This window comes from Theropithecus gelada, chromosome 6, assembly GCF_003255815.1.
Source record: "Theropithecus gelada isolate Dixy chromosome 6, Tgel_1.0, whole genome shotgun sequence".
NCBI lineage: Eukaryota > Metazoa > Chordata > Mammalia > Primates > Cercopithecidae > Theropithecus > Theropithecus gelada.
Window position 1 is genome coordinate 155375247 of NC_037673.1, and position 16937 is coordinate 155392183.

The 16937-nt window shown below is 40.7% G+C and overlaps 1 protein-coding gene across 16 annotated transcripts in view; it reads right to left on the reverse strand.

Annotated features, from left to right (window-relative positions):
• EBF1 (early B cell factor 1) overlaps window positions 1-16937 on the reverse strand; it is a 404490-nt gene that overhangs the window by 112742 nt on the left and 274811 nt on the right. For 9 of the 16 annotated variants that reach the window (XM_025388340.1, XM_025388337.1, XM_025388333.1 and 6 more), the window contains exon 8: window positions 15956-16097. In XM_025388340.1, the coding sequence (XP_025244125.1) occupies window positions 15956-16097 (142 nt within the window). The remainder of the gene's footprint in view (window positions 1-15955; window positions 16098-16937) is intronic. The other 7 variants (XM_025388336.1, XM_025388338.1, XM_025388331.1 and 4 more) reach the window with 1 other exon arrangement.

Consider the following 16937-nt stretch of genomic DNA (forward strand, 5'->3'; position numbering starts at 1 on the left):
TTTTTTTTTTTTTTTTTTTTTTTTTTTTTTTTGAGATGGAGTTTCGCTCTTTTTGCCCAGGCTGGAGTGCAATGGCGCGATCTTGGCTTACCGCAACCTCTGCCTCCTGGGTTCAAGCGATTCTCCTGCCTCAGCCTCCTGAGTAGCTGGGATTACAGGCATGCGCCATCATGGCTGGCTAATTTTGTATTTTTAGTAGAGATGGGGTTTCTCCATGTTCGTCAGGCTGATCTTGAACTCCCGACCTCAGGTGATCCACTAGCCTCGGCCTCCCAAAGTGCTGGGATTACAGGTGTGAGCCACCGCACCCGGCCTAATAATTTCTTAAGGTGCCATGCAACCCAAACCTAAATATGGCTGAAGGCTGGATTCAGTTCATGATCTACCACTGTGCAACTTACATAAATCCTTGGAGGGCTCAGATTTATCTTTTACTGATTAATTATTAACTTCTGCAATCATAGAACTAATACTGTTACTGACTTACCAAACAACAAACACAATTATGGCCAATTTTGCTCCTGATCTTTACGTCTTCTCCCAAAACACATGGAAGTCCCCCAGTTGGCCTTTCTTTGCTATGCAGAAGATTTTCTATATGCAGTTTGGGAGATGAGCTCCCTGTTCCTGAAGGATTTTTATTGTCATCATGCAAGACAGCATAGATACTGACTTTTTAAGAAAACCATGTTTTGAATGTGAGCAGCATTTTGAAACCAACCTTGCCCAACCTTTAATAATGCACAAGTCCTGCTTTGTGCTTTTCAGAATAGTTCTGCTTATATTTCTCTCCACAACCGAAGCTGCCATTGCTAACGTTATTTCGGTGAGCTTTCATTATTCAGAGTCTTATCATTTTGAGCCAGTTTCCTCTCCTCCCTGACACATTCAGTGACACTGCAATCCAGCGTTTGTTACAGCACAGATGTTTCCGTGGTGATGATCTGTGATGTCATAAGCAAAGGAATATGTATCATTGACTTTGCCCACATAAGCCATGAAAAGAAGAGTGGGAAGTTCACTTTCATCTCAACTCCATGATGTACTGACTCAACTTCCTCAAAAATTACTCTTTGGGGTCTGGGCTGTTCTGTCTGGACATCAAAGAGCAAATACTTACAGTTGCCTGTTTGTGATTCACTTCTACTACATAGTTATTAGTTATATGCAAAGTCCAGTCTACCTATCAAAACTCAGATTAACCTTCCTCAAATACCAGCTTTCAAAACTTAGCCAGCAGGATCAAGTCCACCCTCACGATTCTGGCCCATTCTCCCTTTCCAGTCTCATTTTCAGCCTCAGCAGCAGTTAAGAGCACCAGCTCTGGATTCAGGGGGCCTCAGCTAGCCCACATTTCAGCTTCACCATTTACCAGCTTGGGCAAATTACTTCACTTTTTGAAAGCCTCAGTTTCTACCACTTTAACTGAGGATAATAGTTATAAGATAGCCCACCTTATAGGGTTGTTGTAAGGTTTGAATGAGTTAATCTATGTGAAGAGTTCAGTACAGAGTGGGCAAAAATTGTGAGTTGATAAAGAGGAGGAGGAAGAAGAGAAGTTGCTGTAGGAGAAGGAGAAGGAAAATAGGGAAGAAGAAAAGAAAGATGGTAATGACCAGCTTCCCAAATCCACTGTCTCCAAACAGCCTTTGCATGTTCCCAGCATATTTTTTATGAAGGATATACCACTTACTTCCACCACCCAAATAGTTACTTGCCAAAAAGATCCATCTTTTGCATGAAGGTGTCTCTTTCTATCCGTCTACAAAGCACTAACCCTTTAGCAAACTCTTCCTGTCTTTCCCATTTATTATTTACTGCACTTTTTCTTGAACTCTTATCTTGATATATGCGTGTGTGTGTGTGTGTGTGTATCTGGGCATGTGTATACATAGGCAAATCACCCCAACTAGTCAATGCATCCCTTGCAGACAGGTACCTCATTCATTTACAAACTGGGTAGACAGTACTCTGCACTCAACCCATACCTGACAATTAACTAGCATTGTTAAGTTTTTAAAGGGCTTTACCATACATTATCTTAAGTATTCTTAATATCAACCTTGAGCAGTAGGCAAGCAGACCATATTCCTCATTCCACTTTACAAATGACATAGCTGAATCTTGGGGATTCAACTGGACTTGAGACTTTGAGAATCCATGTTGATTGATATAGTCAAATATTTAAAACACCCAAACTACCCTTTAATTTGGTGTTTATCTGAAATTTCTGTTCAGTTTGGCTAAAATATTCACTTCAATCATACAAATACAGCCAAAGTCCCATAAAATCTTAAGTTGTGCAATTTCTTATCCCCAAGATAGAGGGTGGATATTTATTAACTTTACAGAATATTACTACTCTATTTCCAAGTAAAGTTATTTTCCCCCTAAGACTCAGACCCTCATATGAATTATAGTAAAATCTCTCTCCACCTTTTTCTATTTCCAAGTTCAGAAAATGGCATCCTAATATAATAGCACAGGTGCCAATTTAAACACAGGAACATCAAAAATACTGCCAAACTTCCAGGCTTAGAAGCTTTTCTATTGTTACATGTTGGGCTGCTAAACACACACTGAGTATGAACATCTAATACAAACGATAGCAACACTATGAGAAACATTTTTAAACTATTGGGCAGTTCCTTTTAACTTTCATTTTTAATCTGGACATTGTCCATTCCAAAGGTCTTCACTATAGAATGTTGCACGTATCATGAAAATAATAAAATTTACTAACAAATAGACTATTCTAAAATAGTACCTTAACACTTTCCCCCAACTTTCTTTTTCTTTTAAACAGCAAGGATTGGATTCCACAGGCCTTTAGCTAACCAAATCAAGGAGAGTTTCTAGGATTCTGCCAAAGTTAAAAGGTAGAGGAATATGAGGTTTGACTTTATAGATTTGTTGCACATAATAGTTACTGGAAAAGCACAGCTGGTTTGATGATTCCGCCAGAAGATTTTGGCAAAGAAAGACCAAAGATATATTTTCCTCCTCTATCAAGAAATGATCCAATACATTGGAACTGGCTGGATAATACGCCAACCCACGGATAATACATCCAATGGCATTTGCCTCAGGCCCAGCACATAGTAGGTGCTCAGTGTCTGTTGGCTTCTTCAGCTATGCTCAAAAGAGAAATACACACACACACACACACACACACAAAATAAAGAATTAAATATCTCAATTTGTACCAACCATGTTCATTTTAATCATCATTCTTCTAAATAGCAGCCCAAGTACATCGCTCTCTGTTCATATTCAACATATGCACTATCTTGAAATTTTTATTACTTTGCCCCAAGGTCGATGAAAGAAACTGAAGGGTTGAGAAGAGGCCTCAAATCTGACACTGTCTATGTCCCTGTTCCCTGGGTCTCCTGCTGCATTTCTCCCCAGAACTGTGGATGAAAAATGTGGGTTTGAACAACTGGTGTCCTGCTGATTGCAACTGTCAATTAAATAAGCCAGCAACACAGGAGCATATGTTCGCATATAAAATATTGATTAATTTCACAGATTGGGATAAAAATATATTAGTACTTGGGTTCTGCTTTCATGCTTAGTGTTCAGCTAGGCACTCAGTTCATTCAGATCTATTTCTGCACCCTGTGGGCTCAAGAGTGTTACTTTTGTGTTTCGCTTTTTTCTTTTCTTTCTCTGGTTACCTATGTTAGTGCTTCTGTTATAACTGACCGGCAGCATACGTTTAAGCAGGATTTTAATTACTAGGTCATCTCCCAGCCGACTTGCCCATGGCAGGCCGGTAGAAAAGCCACAGTCCCGCAATCCATGCCTCAGACTTTCTCTTGTGTCCCTCCAGGTAAATCTCTTTTTTTCGAGGATGCTAAAATCATGCTGATGGCATCATATTCATCTGATAAGAATGATGACCACCTAATTTCTATAAAGTTTCATTTCTGTCCACTGAGTATTTCAAGTTGCAGGGCTGGCACAGGGAGTTTGAGATGGGGTGCCTGATAGTGTGACGTGATACCAGGACTTTTTATCTTAACCCAGAAAAGCACCTTCCCATATATCACTGCACATGCCAACTAACTTACCCTTGGGATTTAGCATAGATCTGGCTTTTCAATTTGCCTTTGAGTAATGTCGTCAATTTGTTTCAATTGAAGCAGGTATTATATTACATGCTCAAATAGCAGGAGAATTTCTCTCCACCTCTGAAGTCCAGTGTGGAGGGGAGATTAGCACTGACTAAACAATAAGAAAAAAAACAGTGGTGAGGACCCCTTGTGTCAGCTACTTGGAGATCCAAAAGCTGTGGATAAAAACCTAACTTTGGCCACGACCAAATCCTTAAAGGATGGCCTCAGTTTCCCAAATGTGTTAAGTAAAATTAATAATACTAGTGCCCTCCCATGGCTGTTAAGAGCATTAAAAGAGATCATACAAAGTACTTAGCACTGAACTTGATACAGAGCAAGTACTTAACGACCGCTATCATAACAGTAACGCCATCATCACCCAAAACACTGTTCTAAATGCTACCATTTTATGGACAATGAGTTCTATTAGCCCATGATTAAGAAACTGCAATGGAACCACATCTCAAAGAGTAAACAACCTATGGAAATTTTCCAGGTTTAGTTTCTCAAAAATGGATCAGCTTCTGATGTTTTATCCCCACATGGAATTTTCAATATGCTTTCCCCTCTCGTGGTCATTCTCATTTAAAATTTTAAAAATTTCCCTGATTCTTCAGACTTGGCTGAGTCCCCCAGTTTTAAGCTCTCTTAGGAGTCTGTATTTGTACCTTATAGCACTTAACCATCACTGCAGTTTAAATCATTCCGTGTGCCATTATTTGTCTAATATCAGCACATAAATACACTCACATGACAGTCTACCTCATAATGCTAACAACTGTCCCTGCCTTATCACCTCTGTAGCCCTATTGTCTGATATAATTGGCAGTCAGTCAATAAACATGTGTTAGTGTTAAACAGATGAATGACTGAATGAATAAGCAAATGAACCAAAGAGGAATCATTGGTGTTATTAAGATGTTAAGGAACTGTACAGAGTAGCTGAAAAGTTACAAATTCATCCAGAAGTTATGAACAATTGCCACTACACCCATGATGGGCTTCTTAGGTTGACAACTGGTGGCTATGTGGAGTCCCGTTTCCTGGGTCAACCTAGCCCCCATTTCAACAGCAGGCACTCCATTCTCTTGGGGGTTAAAATTAGCACCAGTAAGCTCCCCTTTTAGTGGGCTCTAATCGTGCAAGGACCCAGGTGGATCTTGCTGACAGATGTTAGGGTTAGAAGGAAGGGTAGCAGCCAGATGAGAAAACAGAGCCACCCCCTTCCGGAGGTACCAGGACTTCCTGCCTTTAGGCCCGGTGGTTCCTGCCTGCCTGCCCCTCCCCCATGCATCAGTTTCAACACAGTTGCTGCTCTTTCTGTCATTTGAACTCAAATTCTATCTCAGAAATTGATGGGCGATCCTGCCCTTGACAACACAATGTCAGCCTTGCTCAGTGTCCAGCTGGTTCCGTATATATTATCATAATGTGCTGCCTGGGTGGACCCTGGCTGATTTTCTGTCTTGATGCAAGTCCTCTTTCCAAACTAATTTCTGCTCTCTGATGTGCAGACACCACTTGTTTAAAAATAAAAAACAGCAGCTTGGGAGTTTTATTTTTTTTAATCCTGTTAGGATATTTAAGTCTATTCTAATGGTAAACTGAGCCTAAAGGACTTTCTTTTTTAAATGATTTGACTCAAAAAAAAGAATGTTTCCCAGGCTCCTACACTGTTTCCCGATGACTTGAAAGAATTATTACTTCCCCCAACCCTTACAGCCCTCTCTAACAGCATTTCCCAAACTTCAGTCATGATTTTCCTCTATCCCTGTACCACTTACACTGTTATTTACTTAATAGTATGTAGCTACTATGTCTGTTTAGATCAGCTTTTTCTTTAACTTTAGTCTTGCCCTAAGCAATAATAGCTGTGAGATCGATTTTGAAACTGGAGTTATTTTGTTTATGCATTAACATAAACACATAACCATTAAAAATGTTTTAATGTTTTTCCCCTATTTTCTAAAATTATCTCACCTACTGCATGGGAAATAGTGGTCTGAAAGCTCACTGCTAACCATCAAGCCGCTTGTATACAACACGCTCCCAGCTGAAGAAATCTGGGGAGAAGAATGCAGGGTGAGAGCTCCCTGAGGTGAAATGGGTGTGTATGCTACATTTCTGTGGCTTTTCCAGAACCCCTAGAACCAACTGTTAACCTCTTGCAGAGATGGCCAAGGTGGAGGGAAATTGGGTCCGTTCCCTAGAATGACCATCACCTGGGCATTTCGGTAGCCACTTTTCCAAGGCTGCAGGTGTGTAGCCCCTTAAGAGATAGAAGAACCTCTCACAGAATTAGTTGAGTTCAAAAAACAAATAATCAGAGCTTGAAGGGCTCTTCCAAGACCCACCTTAACTGATGAGGAAACAGAGGCCCAGATAAATCAAAGTACATACTCAAAGTCATGTAGTAAGGTAGTGGCAGAGCTTGGTTTTAATTTATTTTTGCATATATGACTGAAAATGGTCAAACATATTTCAAAATCAGAAATCAACCCCTGGCCACTGCTCCTAAATATCTCATCTTAAGAAGGTTTATGAACAGCACATCAAAGCTTTTACTTGCCCATGAACATCATTTGAAGCCTCTAAAATTCTCAAGTGAGGGAAACTCCTGTGACAGATAAATATAGAGACAGCTTGGTTTGAAACAATCAATTAGGCAAATCAATTCAATTGGGATTATGATGCTTTTGTAACCAAATATAAGACAAAAAAAATTAGGCTTAAAAAAGTTCTGACCAGGCTGGCTCATGCCTGTAATCCCAGCACTTTGGGAGACCAAAAGGATGTAATTGCTTAAGCCCAAGCATTCAAGACCAGCCTGGGAAACATAGTGACCCCTGTCTCTACAAAATCAAAACAATTAGCCTGGTGTGGTGGAGTGCACCTGTAGTCCCAGCTACTCGGGAGGCTGAGGTGAGAGGATAGCTTGAGTTCTGGAGTCTGAGGCTAAAGTGAGCTATGATTGCACCACTGCACTTCATAGCCTGGGCAACAGAGCAAGGCCCTGTCTCAAAAAAAAAAAAAAAGTTTTTAAATAAAGTTCTGTCATTTCTGGCCAAAATATAAGTAGAAAGCAACAATCTTTGCCCCCAAATCCCCCCTACAATACACAACACACCACACTTTGTGCTTATTAAAATAAGTCAGGTGTGATTTACTCATTTATTAGCTCAACCAACCAAATACTGGAAATTTCCCACAGTTTACAGGTTTGTCAAGAAATTCATATAAGAAACTAGCCTCCCTATATCCAAATCAGTTTCACATGTTATTTCTAGCATGAGGTTCCCAAACTCTCCAGTATCCTAACGGCTGCCTAACTCATCATCTCATCATTTTCTCATGGACTCCTTCCTCCACACCTTGTACACGTGCCAGAGAGCCCATATGGCCAACAAATGATTTCTAGGGAGATGAGTTAGAACATTCTTGCAAATAAATAAAATATTACCAGCATCCTTATTATCTTGCCAGCCCCATAGAAAATATACTCGTCATCGAATAAAATCAGCATTTTTAAAAATTTGACTAGCAGAATGTGTCCCAGCCAAAAAATTTCCTTCACGTTTCTGAAGGAAAATAAACTACAAAGTAAATACACATGATGTGCCCCATTTTTTAAAAGAAAGATATGCTCTGGGCTAACTTTTAAAAAGTCTATTTGAGATACCAGCACAATTGCCTTGATTGTGTTAAGAAAAAAATAAGAACAATAGGATAGGAGATGGAAGGAATTTCTCATATTGTAGTGTACCAGAGCAATAGTTGAGAGTACAGACTTCAGCATCAAACTTCCTGGGTTTGAACCCTGGGTCTACTATTTAATTGCTATGTGACTTTAGGCTAGTTATTGACCCTCTTCTTTAGCCTTGGTTTTCTCATCTTTACAACAGGGTACCTATAGCACACTGTGCCTGCCATAGTAGGGCTCAGGGAATGTTTATGGTTATTACTCTTAGCACTGTTATTAGGCAGACCTAAGGTCAAATTCCAGGTCCAATTCTAATTAGTTCTGCAGCTTTGAGTAAGTTACTGACTCTTTCTAAACCTCGGTTTTCTCATCAGTAAAATGGGGATCATAATTATTATATATCATGAGATTTGTTGGAAGACTTGATAAGTAAAATGGTTACCATGGTGCTGGTATATATAGTAAATGATCCATAAATGCTAATAGTTTAAAAAAAACAACAGTAGTGGTAGTAAATAATAATAGAATAATAAAGATTACTACCTGGCCTGGTTACCGTCAAGCATGGCAACAAAGTCTGAGCACTATTTCTCCTTTGTTATCAGTGCTATCGGTGGTGCCATGGTCAAATGAGCAGAACATAGATCACCTGCTCATGAACTCTTCAATCTGTCTGAAGCTGAGATCCTGCTGGCCACCACATCCCCAGTGTTAGGATCTCTGGTGTTACCTGCTTTATGAATTACTTAGGGAATACACTGGAAATCAGTCTTCACTAACATCCTTATGCATTATCTTGACCACTTACCACATCCTTTCTATTTCAAGGAAAGACAAAAGGCATCTTCTCAACTGCTCAAAGTAAAAGCCCTGATTTGATACCTGAAAATCTGGGGTCTCAGTGCTCTATTTTATGACACATCTCGATATTCTTAACCCTAATGTTCTGCTCTTTCACCTGTCTTCTTTTTTTCAAGTAGGAAAATAAATTGGTAAATTGTAACATGCCACCCTCAGTCACAAAAGATGACATCAGTATTTTCCTACTTAGCCTGGGCCTTTCACCAAGATGATCTTGCCTTAGAGGGCTTGGCTGGGATTCTGCACCAAAACTAGCCACAGAAGGGCTCTTGGCTGTGTGGGAAGCTATGCATCATCCAACATCTGCCCTTGAATGTACATTTCTATCAGGAAGCTGGATTTATTTTACGGACATTCTTCTCAGCATCCTGGGAATCCCAGAAAGACTGGAGGCAAGGCTAGGCCAATATGAAATGTACAGGCATTGGGGTGGACCCCAAATCCCCTGGCATGTTTATCCAGTGACCAGGAAACTATGCAACCCCTGAAATGCACATGGATAAGTACAAAGAGCACTGAATGGATTTTGACAGAAACAAGCTATGTTTAAGTGTGAGCAGATTATATCCACTTTCTGGGTCTCTGTAAAATGAGGAAGAGTGAAAGAAATGACCTTCCATCCTTCAGTGACTTCCCTTAGTGTGAGCTGTCACTCAGGCATTGCCCCTGGTGGGAGGGGAGAGAGAAATTTGGGAGGGTATATTTTTCTCTGTTGTTTTAGTTTATTTTCACTCATTAAGTTTTGTTGGGGTAATATACATTTTAATGGGTCAAATAATGCAGCAGCCCTCCACTCAAAAGACCTTGAAAAGGTGAAGGTCTCCACACATTTAAAAAGATGTCAAAACTCTTTCTAAGCCACTTACGAAAAACTAAATCAATAATACAAAGCCATCTGAAAAAAAAAAAAAAAGGAAAAAGGACTTAAAATGTTTGACTTTCTATAAAGAACACATGCACTATTGATACAATAAGGAGTAATTAGGGGGACAGCTCCAAAGCACAGCCAACTCCCTGGTGAGTTTCCAAAGTCCAGCAGCAAAGAGTGAAGTTATAAGCAGGTCTGAGCAATCTTGCCCTGGGCTTTCACGGGATCTGAGGAGTCCATGTAATTGAAACTGAGTTCATCAAAGCCCTGCCTGACCTCCCCCTCACTTCACAATTGCCACCGAGACCATGGCCTGACCAGCCCACTTTGGCCTGCATCATGTAGCCCTCACAGCCACCCCAGTCTCATCTCCTGCCACTCCTCCCTTGCCTGGGAACAACAAGAGCCCTCTCAGTCTCCTTTTGTTCCTGGAATTCACCTAAGCAAAGCAACCCTTGCACACAGTTTCCTATACCTGGCAATTTTTTTTGTCCCCTGTGCCTAGTGCTATCGTTTGAATAGATGAATGGTTGAATGTCCCTGCCCAACTTCATGTTGAAATGTAATTGCAGTTTCAACAGTATTAAGAGGTAGGACCTTTAAGAAGTGATTAGATCATGGGGGCTCTACCCTCCTCAACAGACTAATTCCATTATTGCGGGAGTGGGTTAGTTATAAAAGCGAGCTCTCTTTACCTACACTTGCTTGCCCTTCCTCCTTTCCACAATGGGATGATGCAACCTGGAAGCCCTCACCACTACTGGCATCATGACCTTGAACTTCCCAGCCTCCAGAATCGTAAGACATAAACTCCTTTTCCTCAAAAATTACCCAGTCTGTTAAAGCAACAGAAAACAGACTAAGACACCTAGTAAAAACTTACTCATCTCTTTGGTTTTGGCATAAATGAGATTTCCTCAAAGAAAGCTTCCCTGACACTTCATTACTCTCCTCTGCTTTTGTGGTCCTCCTTTGATGTACCACTCTAGTTTTGCTTAGTACCTCTCCTCTCTATTTACATTGTCATACACTTTGCTTAGTACCTCTCCTCTCTATTCACATCATATATTCTGTGAAGGCAAGGACTAAATCTGCATTATCCTACTGCTCCTAGCTTAATGTCTGGCATGTAGTGCATGCTTAGTATGAATGAGCGATTTCAAGTCCACCTTACTGACACCTTATGCCTTGGATGGAGATCCAAAGGAAGGGTTCTATTGGAAAGCACCAGTGGATTTCTCTGTTCCCAGGAAGTCCTATTTCTCCAAAGTCACCTCCTGCAGAAAGTCATGTGCCAATAGCTTCAGTTCAGAGCACCACAAAATAGTGCATGCTAACAGGAAGCCTAGAGAGAACCCTACCTGACTCTCACTGGACATACAAAACTGAGACCCACAGAAGCAAAGTGACCTTCCCAGGGCCACACAGCTAGTTAATGGCAGTCAGAACTAGAATCCAGCTCTTCAGCCAGACAGCCTGATCCTCCTTCTATCCTCCTGTTAGGACCATATTATACAGAAGGGAAAAGAGACTGACTCAATTTGGGGTAATCTCTTCAAGCTCAAACCATCTTTCTCCACATTTCCGTAAAAACATAAAAACAAACAAACAAACAAAAAACACATTTAAATGCAGCTGGTCACAGGAAGTCAATGGTGCTGGATACCCAGGGGCAACTGACAGAAGCAAAAACTGCCTCTGTCTGGATCAAAAGGATTACAGAAGGTCATATGCTAAAGATCAAGAACACCTCCATATTGTCAGGGACAGCTGTAAAGCGACACTACAACCAAAAGGTCAGAATTCACTGGTGGTGATGAACACCTGACTCTATTTCTCCAGAGCTGTAATCACAGCCAGGAGATAGGCCCAGTGAGTCTATCATCAGTCTTTATTCTTCAAAATATTTTGAGTGTGACCAAACTCCACTACGGTTTTTATTTATCTTGAGATCTTGGTCCATTTATGTTTTATGTTGCAGTCTTTATTATAACTTTGAAGGGAAATTTAATTGATTTGTATCTGATGCCCACAAAAGCTAAATTTCAATCATTTTTCATTTTTGAAAAGTGAGTATGTTTTAAAGAACCTGCCTTTGATCTAAAACACTAAGTAGGACCTCAGGTCAGAGCTCATGAACACTAACATGTTTATATTCTAAAAACTCTTGATTAATAGGTCCATTTTTTTTCAAATACATATGAAGGATGTACACATTCAAAACAATAAAAAAAGAAACTAGATCTAAAGAATACCCTATTGGGAACTTAATCCCACTCCTGGAAAGGGCTCCTACTGATGGGTGAGCTCTGGAACGTGCTCACATTTTTCTAGTCACCATGGAGGAGGCAAGTCCTCCAATAGCCCAAAAAGGGGAGAAGGGAAAGAAAAAGAGAGGAAAGGAGAAAAACACATGCACACCAAAATAAAAAAATACATATATCCCCTTTAAAAAATGAGCATTTAAACTGCTTGTCAGATGGTTTCCTGACAAAGCCACTAGAGTGTATTCACAGGCATTTGCATAAATGCTGCCAGTGAGTTCACCATAGCTGCAAGCGCTAATGGTACATAAAGTAATTTAGTCACTTCTCCCGGCATTCTATGTCAGAATGATGAGCATGGGCACTTTGCCTTGTTGCATATTAGATCATTAGATAATAAAGTGTTAGCACATGCAAGCTGACAGGGGCTCTGCACCACAGCGCTGTGAGGGCACCGCATTTTGCCACAGGGGGAAGAAACAGAGAAACTGATGCCACAGTTGGCCTTGAATTCAAGTAAACACAACCTGGAACTCAGGGTAACAACAATGCCAACAGCAACACTCCTCAAGCCCCTCAACGACTCCCCAGAACACAGTCTTCATGAACTTGCCCAAATGACTGGAACACAAGGCAAGTACACAGGGTAGCACTGAACTTAGCCTTGTGGCAGCCACTCAGCTCCTTTCATTCCGAGCCCATGCTTTTTCAAAAATTGGAACCGAGAGAGCAGTCACATTTTGAGGCTGCCTCTCTCCACAACTGTATATCTTCCATAAAGTTATTGCTTAAAGAAGAAACCTCACTAGGCTAAATGGTCCCATAAATATCCAGCCAAAGAAAATCTTGGTATTTATGAATGAAGAGAAAGTACAGGGGAAGACCATTTTCCACGATCTATAGCCTGCCAGGATTCACTATCTTTGGACCATGCAAGAGTCTATGAAATAAATTTGCCTTTGTCAACTCTCATACTTGAATTACAGGGTCATTTATCAGAGCACAGGGGTTTGCGAGTCCATGGGTCACATAAGAAAGCCCACGCATGAATGTAAAGCACGATCTCTGTCTCTACTTATACGCAGAAAGGTGAGCCACAAAAGGAAACTTCCTCCAATGGTCTGAGAAGCAGGATATAAATAGAGATTTGCAGAATAGCCCAAAATAATTCAGGCTACCTGTAAATTAGATGATAAAAAGTCCAGAATGGGGGAAAACGTAGGTTCCCGCAGGTCACAAGAGGAGAACATGCTTTGCGGTCTCACCATGCGGTAGCTATTTGAAGGCTGTTGGGGGTGGGAGCAGAGAGACAGAAGGATGAGGGTGTGTGATTCTCAAAGTCTTTTAAACAGAGCATTTTGAAATAGAACTTTTCAACAGCAAAATAAAGTATTACCCTCACATCAACATGAATTAGCATCTAGGTCCACTCCCACACATTACCAGTGAAAGAGTTCAATAGTCACCCTTTGCTGAGTAGGTATTTATGTGTCAGCCTGAAGTGTCTAAATGAGTGGGTGGTTTTGTGCGGTTAGTTGACTCATTCTGCAGAGAAGCAGATTTCTATGTTATTGTCATTACTAAGAATTTGAACATGTCTACCCTTTCTTTCCACTGGAGAGAAGTGAAGTAAGGCTTAGGTGAAGTCAAGGCCCCTAGATGAGGGAAATAGGACATACCTATGTCCCCAATGATGGCCAACCACTGACACACAGTGAAATGTCACCATTTTTTAAATAATATCTTATAATAATATGGCCACTTGTGGACTCATAAACTGAAGCAGGTGAATAAAATGCTGTCGTTAAAACTTAGAATAATGTGATATCCCAACTGAAATATTAATACTCTTAGAAGAGGGAACATCTGAGCTGGGAAGAAGCTTATAGCTGTGTTGATCCAGAGGTCTCAAACTGTTGGCCTGTGGCTGCATTCTTCCTAAGTGGCTTTTTTTCCCCCTCTCCTCCCTTCAGTGTCCAAAAATTTTGTAATTAGTTACCAACAATTAAAAATTCATTGTTGCCAAACTGGAACATCTGGCCCCACTTGGGCTCTCATTCCCCTTAGCAACAACTGGCTGGGGCCGGGGGGCACCAGAGCGTGTACGTGCCTGTCTTCTCAGCCTCCACCCAGCCCACTTCCCTATCTACATTACCTGCCCCCACCCAAAGCACAGATTTTTTTTACTCTCCTACAGATCATCACCTTCATTTTAACAAGGAGGATATCAAGGATCCCAAAAGCTAAAGCAACTTGTCCGAGGTCAAATAGAGGCCAGAGTGAAACTAAGGATTGAATTTGGGGTTCCTGGTACCTATTTCATGACTTAGTCCTTTATCATGCTGCAAAATAATGTTACTGATCCTCATTGCCTAGAGGGCTCCTTTAGAGCAGGTTATATTCTATGTTTGCTCTGGGTGTTTTGTTGGAAGGATAATTTGCATGGTGTCAGGAGCTTTTTCACTGGCTTCCCGAGAGCAGAAATAGGAGCTGGGTGTGGCCTAAGCGTATTTTGAAAGTGTGAACTCAGATTTCAAACTGACAGTCAAGTCTGTCACCAGATTGGGCAGTACCTATTGCAACGAACCAGCCACAGTCAAAAACATAACTTCAGTCCTTAAGCAGCACTCTCCAAACCATGCCCACTGTATTTCCCTAATTTTTCCTCCTCCTTTCACCTAAACACCTCTAGTCACACAATGCCTTAAGTGACTCCAAGGGTATTATAAAGACAACATTACTGTAAAGTGAGGATCAGAATAATTTTAAGTACAGAAATGGAACTAGGAATGTAATCATGAGCAGGTGTTTGAAATGGCCTCCTGCAAAATGTAATATCAATCCATCTCAGCACTAATGAAACCATAAAGAAGCAGCTTTTGAAAGATGACAGTTTACTTTAAAAAGACTGTAAAACTGGATGTGGTGAAGAATCCCTTCTAAGAGTGTTACATCTGGCTAATTAATAAAAAGTACAGTTCATGTGTTCCATAAGCACAGGGGAAAAAGCCAGGCAAAAATGATGAGAGTGGTGTGTTTATTAAATTGGGATGCTGGCAGAGAAGGGAGTTTTCTACCTTGTGAATTATGGTCAACTCCTGGCCCATGGAAAAAAACAGGCAATCAGGTGATAATTTGTGCGGTAGCGTTCTGAGAAGAATCTTGCTGACCTAGCAAACTGGAAAGGGAAGTGAGGGAAATGGGTTGAGAGTTTGAGGCAATTGAAGAAAGTCTAATATGGTGACTGGTACCCAGTAAAGCCTCAGTCACTCATTCTTGGATGGATGGATGGATGGATGGATGGATGGATGAATGGACAGATGAATGGATGGATGGATGAGTGGAGAGGAGGAACAGTGGATACACTACACACACATGCAGCACTGAAAAATTCGGGCGTGCCCCTAACCCAACCCATGGTTCTTCTGAGTGGCATTCACTTTCCTTGATTCAAATTTTTATCTGGTTTCCTTCAGTCCTCTCAAAGGCACTACTGATTAGCCATAATTCTCAAGACAAATGTGATTTCTCCCTACCAAAGTCTACCTACAGAAAGCAAGTTCTATCACATGGTGAAGAAGTGAGAGTTAGGTACAGGGCACAGGAGGAACATTTGGTCTGGGCTTCATATTCAGAAAGCATCTCCCACCTCGACATTGAACCTGATCTCCAAATGAAGTTCAACAGGTAGTCACTGAGATACACCAGGAGGATGGTAAAGAGGATGGGTTCATTATAAACCCTCAGTGGTCAATTACATCACAACTTTTGTGATACCAAATTGTGTGGCCTCTCTTTATTTTTCCCTTGGATTGGCCTTTCCTTATTTTGTAATCCAGTGGGAGCTTAGAATAAAGCAATGGTCCAGGCCTCCTTCTTTCTCTCAACCTGAAAGGAGGCAATATTAGCCATTTCCAGAGTAGAGAGTGGTCCCACAAGAAAGATGGGCCTCAGAGATATTTTCCTGTCTTTAAATATTTGGCATCATATGTTGAAAAGAAAAAACCCTGGAGGACCAATCGTATTCAAAAAGACTTTTGAAATTTGAAACAGAGTAGAACATGTGGTAGAGTGGAAGAAAGAAACCAAATATATTCACAGTTAAAGTAGCAATGCCAACCAATGAAAATGAGTCGCCTACCATGTTCCAGATAAGAGGGCGTACCTTCCGAGGGGTCAAGCCTCCGAGCCCTCCGCCCATGCTTGGAATTATTATGGACAAACATGTTATCAGAGACTGCCAGGACATGGCCATCCACATTGACTGTCGTAGACACCACGACCTGGAGACATAAGAAAGAAATGAATGAACATTTTAATATAAAAGCGTGGTGGGTAATAAACTCAAGTTAAATAAATAACAGCTGGGAGCTGAAGAAAATTGCATAGCTATTTCACATAATAACTGGTGCTTATGCTGTACAAGTCTAACAAGAGGAGCTATTGATGAGTGGGTCTTTGGCATGGAACGCTTTTGATGCAGTTTTAAGTAAAATTGCACAGTTTATAGTTATACAGCAGAAGGTACACTGTTAACCATAATTTTAACAAGAGGATCTTTATTAGCATATTTTTTCACACAAGGGTGGTTGTGTTTCACCTAAATTACCCTTCAGTTTAGACACTGAAGCAGATATCACAGTTGATCATGCAAATAAAAATCTTTTGAATCTTTAAAATATTTCCCCCCTACTGTGTCAGGGTTAAGAGGATAGAGAAATGAAAAAGATTTCAGTAAGAGCTGGGATGCATTTTCTCTCCTGGGTGTCTTTTTGAGATTTCTTGTACTTTTTTCTTTCCACATTAGTTTGGTTCATCAGACCAAAGTCCCCCTCACTACTATCACCATCACCCCACCCCAAAAAATTCCTGCTAATTAAGGGTCCTAGATCTGTTTCAAATTAAAAAAAAAAAAAAAAAAAAAACTGGTGGGACTGGCCCAAGGCATAATTTAGACACTGAAACCATCTCATAAAGTGACTGTGAACCGAGTTTGCCAGAAGAGACACAGGCAAAGATGTTGTCTCAGAGAACTTTGACTAAAACAATGAGAAGAAATGACCTACACTTCTCCTTATATTAAATGGGGAAAGGGATTAAAACTGAAACCCACAGAGATATGT